Source organism: Gossypium hirsutum, chromosome A05 (assembly GCF_007990345.1).
Source record: "Gossypium hirsutum isolate 1008001.06 chromosome A05, Gossypium_hirsutum_v2.1, whole genome shotgun sequence".
Taxonomy (NCBI): domain Eukaryota; kingdom Viridiplantae; phylum Streptophyta; class Magnoliopsida; order Malvales; family Malvaceae; genus Gossypium; species Gossypium hirsutum.
This window is the reverse complement of record NC_053428.1, coordinates 10,224,569-10,236,805: the sequence shown is the minus strand read 5'-3', so window position 1 is coordinate 10,236,805 and position 12,237 is coordinate 10,224,569. Positions and strand designations below refer to the sequence as shown.

The 12,237-nt window shown below is 30.9% G+C and overlaps 2 protein-coding genes across 2 annotated transcripts; both read right to left on the bottom strand.

Annotated features, from left to right (window-relative positions):
* Positions 1–2,425: 2,425 nt before the first annotated feature.
* LOC107958532 (protein CHLOROPLAST IMPORT APPARATUS 2) lies at positions 2,426–4,504 on the bottom strand. Its single transcript, XM_016894345.2, has 3 exons — positions 3,758–4,504; positions 3,336–3,488; positions 2,426–3,236 (listed from the first exon to the last, which is right to left on the bottom strand). Exons 1-3 carry the CDS (start codon positions 4,217–4,219, stop codon positions 3,210–3,212), a joined length of 642 nt encoding a protein of 213 aa, XP_016749834.1. The 5' UTR covers positions 4,220–4,504; the 3' UTR covers positions 2,426–3,209.
* A 6,141-nt stretch (positions 4,505–10,645) lies between these two features.
* Positions 10,646–11,531, bottom strand: LOC107960766 (LOB domain-containing protein 12). The gene is made up of 2 exons (XM_016897049.2): positions 11,288–11,531; positions 10,646–11,106 (listed from the first exon to the last, which is right to left on the bottom strand). Exons 1-2 carry the CDS (start codon positions 11,441–11,443, stop codon positions 10,786–10,788), a joined length of 477 nt encoding a protein of 158 aa, XP_016752538.1. The 5' UTR covers positions 11,444–11,531; the 3' UTR covers positions 10,646–10,785.
* Between the last annotated feature and the right edge of the window lie 706 nt (positions 11,532–12,237).

Here is a 12,237-nt window from a genome sequence, read left to right as displayed (position 1 = left end):
TTTTATATATATATTCATGTATGTGCATGAAACGAGTACGTTTGAGCAAGTGATTATGATTATTGAAAGAGTATATGTTATGCTAAATGAGTAGTGACTCTATGAATCTATTCATGATAGATTATGATATTACTATGTGCTTCTAAATATGGAAACTAAACGTGGCAAAAGTATTATGTTTTAGTTTGGTTGATTGAATTAGAAGTAGATATAAGGTTTCTAGATGCGAAGGACTATGTGAATCAAATTTGGAAGAAATAGATAAATTATATATGTGTGCATGAGGTTTGAACTATTTGACGGAATGGTGAGATCTCTTGATATTGTTAAAAGGGGTTTCTGCAAGGTCTAAGACGATGAGGCTTAGTAATGAAACGACAGTTAAAGATGTTCAGTACATTAAGTTGGCCAGGTATGTATCAGGTACTCGTATGTGATTTTCAATTCGGATTAGATCAAAAGTATACAAAGCGATGCATATGTGAATAAGTGTATAAATGCAAATGTGACCACAGTCCATGTGACTATGATACATTTGGCCAATGTGTTATGCCATAAGAATGTATTCGATTAAACTATAATAGAGGCATTTAGATTGGAGTGTAATTATGAGCTAAGTGTGCCTTGTGAGCATACGAATATTTGACCATTTTGGTCATTATCATGAAATAATTTGTGGTAACTAAATGATGTGGTTATTGAAATTATAGTTCGTTATGGAGCTCTAGATTGACTTCATTGATTAGAAAAATCGAGTGATAAATGATAATTGAATTTGATTCTGCAAAATTATCGTTTTACTTAAGACTTACTAAGCTTATGTAAGCTTACTCCGTTTGTCTTTTGTCTTTGTTTTATAGATTGTGGACTCTGATTACCAGCTCGGGGATCGTCAGCACTTCATCACACTATCTACTATTATGGAAACCTTGTGATTTGGATTTAGCTTATGGCATGAATAGGATATATTATACTAGAATGATATCATAACTATTGTTTATAAGCCATGCGAATATGGCATCCTTTGGAAGTCTACTTTTATAAGTTATAAGTTTGATCTTTGTTTGTGTTTAGAAATTTAATTAAATGATCAATCTTTATTCACGAAAAAGAAAAAGAAAATGTTCAAAATTTTACTGTTTTGATCTGCTTCCAAATTTTTTGGTAACGCCTCGTCCTATTCCGGCAATGGTTACGGGATAGGGGTGTTACACGTTGTATTTGAGAATTGTCTAGTTTAATAATAAACGAATTTTTAAAAATATATATTTTTGTTTTTATTTTAACTTACACATGTGTATTGTATTATGTTTCCATGTAAAATATAGGATAAAATTAGGTAATGCGCAATATTAAAACTAAATTAACATAATGTGTAAATATGAAATGTCCAATTTGTTATTATACTAATTTTATAAGCCGCCATGTCATCTTCCCATTTATAATTTAGCAACGAGCTGCTAAAAAAATCAAATAATTAGATAATCATTTTATAAATTTTCATTATTTAATAATAAATTTTTTATAATAGTTAAATAATTACTTTACCCTTAAATAAAATACAAAACTATCAGATTAATATTTTCACTATAATTTACAATCTAAATTAGCTATTAGACCTATATAATTTTGAGTACTAGTGAGATGCATCGTGGACAAGAATGGGGACTAAAAGAGAAGGAAATGGGCTGACAGTCGCCTCATTCTTTGTCCTTGAGCGAGGACCACTCCAAATTAGGGAAAGCATAAGGCATTATTTTGTACTCCAATTTTATAAAAATAATTACTTCAATAACAAATAACAAATACGAGGAGAGAAAATAAAAGAAATGAATATTAGTTTACAATTATATATATTTTAAATATTTTATTTTAATTCTATCAAGTAATTGATGGAAGTTTTTCATCATTTTTACCGAGTACAATTATGGACGAAAAAATTAATATCTCTTAACTTTGCTGACATGATTTACACGGAGATCATCACGTGGATGTCGCATAAGTAATTAATTAATTTTTTTAATTTGAAAATATTAATTAATTGTTGATACGAATCTGAGTTAGCAAAATTAAATTTTAAGATGATTTAATAAAAACATAAATTTAAAATCTAAATACTAAAATATTTTTTTATGAAGCTGATAAATGACGACGGATATCATGGTAGGAAATATCTAATCCAATGTCCTCCAAAAGAAAAAGGAAAGGACATTGTGCCTTTACTTTTCGTAATTAAGATACGGGGAAATTAAGCCTCCAACGGATCTCATAATTGGCGGTTGAAAACGTCTAATATTTAATTATTTTACAAATTGTCACTAGAGATCAATGTTCTTTAACGATTCAAAATTACACTAACTAGATAATGAATTATAGATTTCGGTTTTTTTTTTTCCTTTTCTGGAATTGAAAGTAGGAAAGAAGATGGGAAGAATATAATATTTATATGAATCTTCTGTGGTTAATTACAAGGATAAATGCTTGTCAAGATACGTAATCTTGAATCGGCAAGTAATAGTCTGCAGTTTAACAAGCAAGCACACTCGCTAGTTTTTGACAAAGTTAAAACAGCACAATATTTGTGGATTTTACTCCAATTATATCAATAATCAATGGCATTGGCAGTCTCCTTCCCGGCCTCTCTCTTATCAGAAAACGACAGTAGACAGACATAAAAAAGGGGGGGGGGTAATCCATAAAGAGGGAAGACCCGAGATAAAACCCATCAACCATGAGCATACAAAAGGACCATTGGTCTAGTCCCCACAGGAACTTGATTTATAGTAATTCACTGACATTTGACCTTTTGTTTTCTAATATACAATGAAAACCTTTTTCCTAGGCTTTGTGCATTGTTGTTGATGATGCCATGCAGTCGCAGATGCAGCCCATCACAAAATGCCACAAATACACCATCCTTCTTCTTTGGGTGTGATTATGATTTATGATACTGAATGGCAGGGTCAATTTATGTGCATAATGGAGGTTTGGTCCACGACAGAAAGCCACCCCATTAGGAAGTGCCCTCAAAGCTTGGGATGAAAAGATATTTGGCGAATCACAATTATATATTTTGGGCGAGACTCGGAAAAGATATTTTCTTTTTTCATTGAGACAAAAAAAAAAGGGGGCAGATTATGCATGAAAAAGTCCACAGAGTAAAAGATATTTTATCAGATATTTGAAACAACGTTTGGGTTATCTTCTCTTTAGGAAACTCTCTTCACGAACCGGCCCTGTAGCAACCAAAAAGTAGCGGCATTCTTAATATCCAAATTTGAATGCATTGCATGTATTTTGTAATTATAATTTATAATGAGAGAAAGAGGACAAACCTTCAGCCTGGGTCTTTTATCTGCATTGAGTTTGCGGACTTGATACCTTATCTTCTTGCAGAACAGTCTAGACTGACGCTTCTCTTTGTATCTTAGAACACTAGCTTCCCTTCTTGTTCTTTCTTCTAATTCCATCATTGGCACTTCTCCCATCTACACACACTTGTAATTGTTAAACTCAATTATATATATATCATTATCAACACTTAGATTACTCATAATTAGACTACCATTTCTTATCCATCAAAATCCAAAATTAAAGGAAGCCCTCTGACAGAAATCTAAGCCTAGAATGCAGAATCCTCTGTTTTTCCCTTCCTAAATACATATTCAACATTGAGTAGGAAAAAAAAAGAAGAGAGAGAGAGAGACATATTCAACAGAAACGTACAAGAATTAGCAGAGGAAAGGGGAATACTAACATAGTAGGCATTGCCATTTGTGGCGGTTGAAATGGAATAATTATCTGCCCATAGAGGACCACGATCGGACCATGCATCCAAGACATCTTGATAATTCAAGTTCAAGTTCAAAGAAACCCTTTTCTCATCATCTACTTCCCAGAAACCAAGATGCTCCGTCTTTACAGCCTGGTTATACTTTTCAAAGTATTTCCGGTCTCCCTCCTCTTCTTCACCTTCTTCTTCTTCCGCATTCTGGAACCCTGTTTCCCAGTCCATGAAGTCCCAAGTGAGATGAGCATGTACCTTATCCCCTGACAATTCTTCATTTTCAACCCCCAAAATACCTTCCAGTTCTTCAATAATATCAATCTCTCCATGGGCATAGCTTCCTTTGGTATCGTCGAATTCAGAAGCGGTACTCGCATCTGGAACTTGTTGTTCTTCCTTCTTGGGGGTCTTTAACATTGAATTGTACCCCATCTTAGTTTTGCTCTTGTCCCTCTACTCTACTTTTACTCCCTTTTTATTTATTATGCACCCCTGTTTCAATTAAACATCTACTATTCCGTTCTCTTTTTATCCTACGTGCCACCTTATCCTCTTTCTATTGGTCCATTCCCCCTATACATTCTCCCCATTGGCTGTTGGGTTCCAGCTTGGAATAAGACAATGGGGCCTTTCGAACCTTTTTGCTTCATATCGGGACCACTTTTCTTTTAATTGTTGGAAATTGAAAATTGAAATTTCAACTAATCAACTTCTCTCTCTCTCTCCAATGGAAAAAGAAGGAAAATATTTATGTTCATCATATCAAGAAGCACGTGATTAAAAGAAAGTTTATTTCCATTCCATGCTACTTTTTTTCTTTTTCTGAAATATTTAATATACAATAATTATATCGATTTAGACTAAATCTAGACTTGAGTTTAGACAGGAGCAAGCTTCCTCAAGATATCTTTTTTTCGCCCACAAAACTTGAACTTCAACTTAACCTAATGAATACTAAACTTTTATCACTCAACATAACAAAGAGGAAGAAGTTAAAGGCCACAAGTAGGAGTACAGCAAGAGCACGTTAACGAGACTTATATGGGCGACAGAGCAGTAATAGTTGATAGTTTAAGGGCAAAACCGGGAAGAAAGAGCAAGGCAAAGGCGCAGAGATTTAATTTCAGATTGGATTCCTCAAAATCAACGAAGTGAATGATGAATATACATAGGCTATTTGGACTTTTTAACGCCTATTATCGTGCTGCAGCTACCCTGTTTCTCTTAATAATTTAACTAGCTAGGCATGATACTAGTTGATTAGTATGTATAGGAGAGATTCTGATTAATCAATCCCTGAAAAGGTTAACGCTCTAAGGATTCAAATAGCTAGGTTTTACCAACAAAAATGTCTCTAGGTCTGTGGCTTTTTTTGCCAGTAAACAAAGAGCAGCAAGATAAATTAGTGAAGAGAATCATCAAGACAGAGACAGCTTCTAAATCTCAGTTTTGCATGCATAAATAAAGGAAAATGATGTTTTGTTTATTTTAATTATCCATTCTCTGTTTCGCATGAATGTTATAGTGTCACGGGTTGCGGATGAAAGCCCTTAATGAATGCATAAAAAGTGTCTCATAGAGGTCAATCGATTAAATGAAGTTCATTTAATCCACTTGAACTGGCCAGATTCGCAGAACATGTGGATAAGCTCATTTCCTTGAAACCTTGGTGGCCTAGTGAAGCATTAAGGAAAATTAGGACAACATTGATAAATATGAAAAGAAATATTAGAAAATTTAATTTTGTAATCTTAAAGATAAACTCTATGTAACACTCCTAACCCACATTTGTCACCGAAACAGGATTACGGAGTATTATCGATCAAACATACATAATTTCAAGCATTTCACATCATATAATATTAAAGACAAAATTAATCAAACTCATACATATTGTCTCTTATTCGAGTCCTCGAGGCCCAAATTACGTATTAGAAAGAAGTTGAGACTCATTTGGAAACTCAGATAATTTTTTGAAAAATAATAAAAAATTTCAAAGCTACAGGGTTCCCATGGCTATGTGGCTAGAATGTACCTTAAATAACAAGTTTACCATTCCCTACAAGCTTGGACATTAAACAATTCAAAAATCATTCGTTTAAACTATTCAAAACATGATTAAACACACCCAAAACATGTCAAAACAATCAACTTAGGTGTCTAACCAATATATCCTCGTAGATATCACAATTATATCATCAAAACATATTAATTTAAACATCATTCAAATCAAATTTGTAAAGATACCAAATTCAATCTAATTTGCCTATATCATGTTCATTTATGAACTAATTTAAAACATGCCATATTATAGCATTAATGTAACACATACTCATATATATATATAACCAACCAATATTAACTTATAATCTTATTTACAGTCAATCTGTAAAATAGTTGACATTTAGACACTCTAGATACATGTTGATACAAAATATATACGTCACTACATTTGAGTTCGGGATCGTTGTTGCATGCTGAATCGACGATCAAAATTTAGTATTTAACCTGCGCACGGAAAATAACACCATACGCTGAGTAAAACTCAGTAGTATTTCTATAATCCGAATAATTAAAGACAATAGATTACAAATGTATAATTGAAATATAGACACATATTAATATTTAAAAATCATCACAACTACCATATGCCAACTCTTTGAATTCATACATGATAGCATATCATAATTCATTTGTTTCACAATATCCCAATTTTCATACTTGCTATATAAATAGCTTTTCACAATTTGATTCACACTCCATTCAAACAATGGAATTATCCATTCTATATTCAATTTATTAGTATATAACTCATATATTCCATATATTTGCAACATATTTCACATTTTATTTTCAATTCACTATTTCACTTCCATTTCTCATACCATGTCAATTCAATATCAATCATAAAATTTTATTATTCATTTACCCCTATTAACATAACTCGGACTCAGACAGATACACGGATCCAACTAAACACACAAGTTTGGCACCCAACGTCTTATCGGATAATTCGAAGTAATAATTTGACACCCAGTGTCTCATCGGCTAAACCGAAGTAAATTGACACCCAATACCTCATCGAATTAATCCGAAGTAGTAAATTGACACTCAGTGTCTCATCGACTCGAAGTCGAAGAAATCCCTGAACTCTTCCAATCCTATGGCATACCATCTATATCTGACTTAGCCTGATACAACTAATAAGGTTTAATTTCACGTTTCAGATATAATCAATATCCAATACTGATTTTTCATATAATCACATAATTACACATATAATCATTTCAATTCAAAAATCATCCCATTCAATATTATATATCTACCAATTCAATTCATTCAATCAATTATTAAAATATCAGTTACTTACCTCAACACTTACCATATACATTAAATAAAAATTACAACAATTAATAACTAGTTTCGGATTATAGAAATACAAACTAGAGATTTCGAGCTATTCTGGTACGACGTTAGCTACGGAATTAAAACAATTAAAATTAATCAATACAACACAATTTAATCTCATATTTAATATTTTAATTTTTACTCAATATTTACCTAAATTCCAATTTAGCCCCTAAACCGAGACTAATTTTATTTTTTCACAATCAATCCTATATTTTCACACAAATTTCACTTTAAACTAAATTTAAATCTCTAATTTCACTTAAATCCCTAAATTTTGAATTTTTCACAATTTAGTCCCTATTACTTAAAATTTACAATTTATTCTACAATTCAATCCTTTTTTCATTTCTAACTTAAAAATCTATCAATTTAATCCCTAATACTAAAATTATTCAACAAAGACAACACTTAAAAACTCAATAATTTCTAAAATTTTGACATTGACCGGGTAGTATTTAATACCAGGATTCCAAAAACATAAAAATTATAAGAAAAGGGAGTCCAAACTCAATAATTCAACTTTCACCATTTATACAATTTAGTCCTTTCACTTAATTACTCTTAATTTATGCAATTTCACCTAACCAAAACCTAATTAACCACACTACTAGCTTCGTAAAATTAAAAATATTTACAAGTCTGATTTACGGTAACGGAGTCCCAGAAATGCACTTTCCGACACCTGTGACTATGGTTCGTTACACTCTAATATTGATCATCGATGTAACTCAATTTTTACTCATTGATTTTAGAGGAGCTCAACTATAAATAGAAGTCTTCTCCCCATTTGTAATCACTTAGTTGTAATCTTTCAAAGTAATAGATATACTTTTAGTGCATTTACTTAGGGGCGTATCCAAGGATGCTGGCAGGGCCCCAGCCCCCCTAAGATAGAAAATTTTCTATTTAGGTCCTTTAAAAATTTAAAAATTTTAAATTAGTAAAAGTGAAATTACACTTTGACCCCTTAAAATGATAAAAATTTGATTTAATGCTTTAAAAATTATTTAAAAAAATTATTATCGTGAAAATTACAATTTAATTTCAACCCCTCTAAAAGAATTTTCTGGTTTCACCCCTACATTTACTCAAACACCTTGTATGCATTGCTTTTTGTAGCATTTTTTATTCTTTCATTGCTTTTTCGTTTTGAGTGACTTCAGCTTTATTTTCAGTGCCTTAAAATTGACTTAAGCGGATTTGAAATAAAAAAATAGCCTAAAGTTGCACGGATTGCGACTAAAGTTCTAACCCCGTGACACTAGTACATAATATGTATTGAACTTTATAATATATATGGGAGAGATTCATTTACATTGATGTAAAATTTAAGTGGTTTTATTTCATTTCATAACTTTTTATGTGATTAATATTTTGACAATTCGACCATTAAACTTATTAATATGTTAGTATTTGTCATGCATTTAAAATTTTGAATCGATCTGATAGCTCTATCATATCAATTTAAAATATTATCTATATTGATTTATATGTAATAGTTAGAAAGTTTTTTTTTTAAATAAGATGAATAGTTAGAATTTTTTTTAATAATTTATGTAGAATTTGATATAAATGATATATCTGAGTAGAGTATAAAATACGTATAAGAGTTAGAATTATTACAAGGAAATTCTTATCTACCTTAGTATTATTATTAAATATACATACGTAGAAGCATTATGAGCAGTTGATAACTGTACGTAGGTAGGTTATGTGTATATATATTAAACAAAGAAAAACTAATAGTGAAGATAAGGTTGGGATGCCGTAGGATGTTTCCCTGAACCCAACTAATTCTACTAAGTTTGGTAGTATTAATTATTAAACCAGATTAGATTCATTTAACTTTAACTAAGAAGGTTGTGTTTACAACAGGATGGAACTTACTTTTTGGGGTGATGAAAAGCTTTTGTTTTATAATCAAGAAAGAGAAAGTTTCCAATGTCTAAACCTTAATATTCTCTATACCTCACATGCAGAGTTTGACCCACCAATCAGGATTATAAAATGGGTTCATATTTAGTTTTTAGATGTAGATGGTACCCCTTTTTCCTTTTACTGCATTTAGTATTTTAATTTAGAAACCCTTAATTCATATTTTCTTTTTAGCATCTAAATTTATTTAGTCAAATTTTTAATCATTTGGAAATATTTGCCAATATCACAATGCCATGTGCTAGCCGCCAAGTATTTTTTGAAAATAGTTATTTTAATCATTTGGCACTATTAGCTAATAACACAATGCTGCAAATATTTATAATAATAATAATAATAACTATAAAAGTTCTAAAATTTGCCAAAATACGTCGTAATTTTCCAAAGACATGAGGTTTTTATATTTTATTCTTATGATGTTATATAATTATCCTCAAACTAATAGATATAATTAGTAAAAATACACCCTCATAATTAATCTACATAAATACACATCTTAATTCATTTGAACTTACGTATTCATTTCTACCGCTATTTGTTTTTTAGTTTATTCTATTTATTTAGTTATTCCCATAAATTATAATTTTGATAACGCTCTAGATTCATAGTAGAATCAATAAATAGAAAGTTTAATGAAAAGAAAAAAAAGTAAAGTAAACAAAAAAGAAGATTCTTTTTTGTTTTCATTTTCAAATTAATTATTGATCGATTTATTTGGCAATAACAAAAGGATTCCTAGTAACTAGCAATCCGCGTCGCTCTCACTCAAAGTGCTTACCCATGTGGATATCAATATATCACTCGCTCCTTTGTTTGTTATAACCCGGCTTCAAATATCAAATCTAAATAGAAAATGACTTGAATGGAATTATAAGACTATCTATGTTGTACACTTTTCTTTATTTTCCTGGGATTGTAGTTCAATTGGTCAGAGCACCGCCCTGTCAAGGCGGAAGCTGTGGGTTTGAGCCCTGTCAATCCCAATAGATAAAATTCTTAAAATAACTGTAAAAGTTAGTATGTGTTATTGGTTGTCATATAAAAATTAACCACATTAATAAGATAGCTAAAAAAAGTATTGACTATAAATATGAAATATTTGTAATATTATTATACTATTAAATATAAAATATTGTAAACAATATTATATCAAGAATAAAAAATTAACTTAGAATTTTATTGAAAAAAGAATAAATTGAAGAAAAAAGTGTGAGTAAATGTAAAAGTGTTTAAAGAATATCCAAAGATAAATAAAAAAGAATTGAATGTATTCATGATAAATAAGTCTCTATTTAATTATCATTTTCCATTTTTTTTTGTGAAGTAATTTTTATTAAACATATTTAAAAATAAAATATTAAGTTTCAAGTGGTTACTAAAAGTTTTTGATAGTTTATCAAATTTCCAAAATTCTGATTTGATAAAAAGAAATTAATTGTAGGGTAGAAGTCGACCAGTGTGTGGGTTAAAATATAGAGATTAAGCCTCATAAATCTATAATGAGGTTTTTTTTTCTCCCAGTTCGCTCAAATTAACAATGGAGGATGGTTCTCTTGTTTCTTGCAGGCGCCAACAAACATACATACCCAACAAATTGCTTAAAATGAAAATTCATTTGAGAAAGGCAAAAATAAAATTGGAGGGAATTACAGTTAAGTCCAAATAGATTCAGTTTTGAGAGATGGGTCTTGGATTACATTGGTAGAAGGAGGGAAGTTGAGGTATTCAGGCTGAGAATCAATGTTATTGAAGTTGTTAGTGGGTGCAAGGTAAGGTGGCGAAGGCGAATCTTGATGCATCTTAATGCGAAGTAACTCAGTCTGAGCCACGGTAAGCTGCATCTGCAACTGGGAAACTTGATTTTGAAGGTAGGATATGGCCCCAACACATCCATAAACAGGATCTCTCGCTCTTGCATTTGCTTCGTAAACCATGCTACTCGCAGCGTCGCCTCTCTGGTCTTCAGGAAGCTCCTACAAGATTATTTCAAACAAATCAAAAGGCTTTTCTTTGTTATATGTATTTTATATTGATTATCAATGATACCTGCAAATTACCCAATTGAGATGCAATGAAAACATTTGTGCATGCTCCCAAATAAAAAAAAATAAAAAAAAGAATCAAATGAGGTGTAAATGAAGAAAGGAAACTAGCCTGCAACGCTTTGCTGACATTGCTAGCGCCGAAGACTTTGTGAACAATAGCAAACCTGTGCGGGTCCTGAGAAGGGAAGTAAGGGGCAAAGATGCAATCTTCGGCGCACCGACGCCTGAGGAGTTTGCAGGCTGCGCATGGTGAACAACTTCTCATGACTCTTTTATCTCTAAACAGAAATAAATAACCAAACTATCCAATCGTGCACACGAATCTTTTGTTTAACGTACAAAATTATTGCTTGGGAATAGGAATTAGTGTTGGGGAGAACGGAGATTAAAATGGTTATTTATAATGGTTCAGTTGCGGTGCTCGGCTAATGTGGAATGAATGAATGAATGCACATGTTTGATGTTTCCTTATTATGCATCTTTTAAACGTTGTATCCAACTGAGTATGGTAAAATGTTAAGTTTTAGGTTATTTTTTTTTAGTTTCTTATAATTTCTATCCTGCATTAATAATTAATAATTTATTCATAATACATTTGATAATCCACAATGCAAATTAGTGGTTAAAATTTTTTAAGACAATATTTGATATATTGTCAGTGCATCATCAGTGAATAAAAACATAACATCTCATCATTAAATAAAACAAAAAAAAATAGTGGAAGACTTATAAATAAATACTAATAACTTTATTTAAATATAATTAAATAACAATTAATTATAAATAAATATTAAACCTTGAAACCGAAACTTAAAACCCTAAATCATAAACCCTTAAACTCAAGATCATAAATGTGAGACTTATTAATATTTCTTTATAATAGTTACTATTAATGTTTAAATAAAATTACTAGTATTTATGTATAAGTCCTCCACAAGAACGAAGGGAGGGGGACTGGCAGGGGTTCGCTCCTCCTAAAGTGTAAAATGTAATTTTTAATTCCTTAAATTTTATATAATTTTAAGTTAATAAATGATAAAATTGTACTTTGACCCTCTA

What these genes read in the sequence shown, in the direction of transcription:
- LOC107960766 (XM_016897049.2), bottom strand. Translation starts at nt 11,443, where the DNA reads ATGAGAAGTTGTTCACCATGCGCAGCCTGCAAACTCCTCAGGCGTCGG. An exon ending in ATGTCAGCAAAGCGTTGCAG is followed by an intron (nt 11,107 to 11,287) that starts GCTAGTTTCCTT and finishes ATAATCTTGTAG; the next exon opens with GAGCTTCCTGAAGACCAGAG.
- LOC107958532 (XM_016894345.2), bottom strand. Translation starts at nt 4,219, where the DNA reads ATGGGGTACAATTCAATGTTAAAGACCCCCAAGAAGGAAGAACAACAA. An exon ending in CAAATGGCAATGCCTACTAT is followed by an intron (nt 3,489 to 3,757) that starts GTTAGTATTCCC and finishes AAGTGTGTGTAG; the next exon opens with ATGGGAGAAGTGCCAATGAT. An exon ending in ATAAAAGACCCAGGCTGAAG is followed by an intron (nt 3,237 to 3,335) that starts GTTTGTCCTCTT and finishes TGGTTGCTACAG; the next exon opens with GGCCGGTTCGTGAAGAGAGT.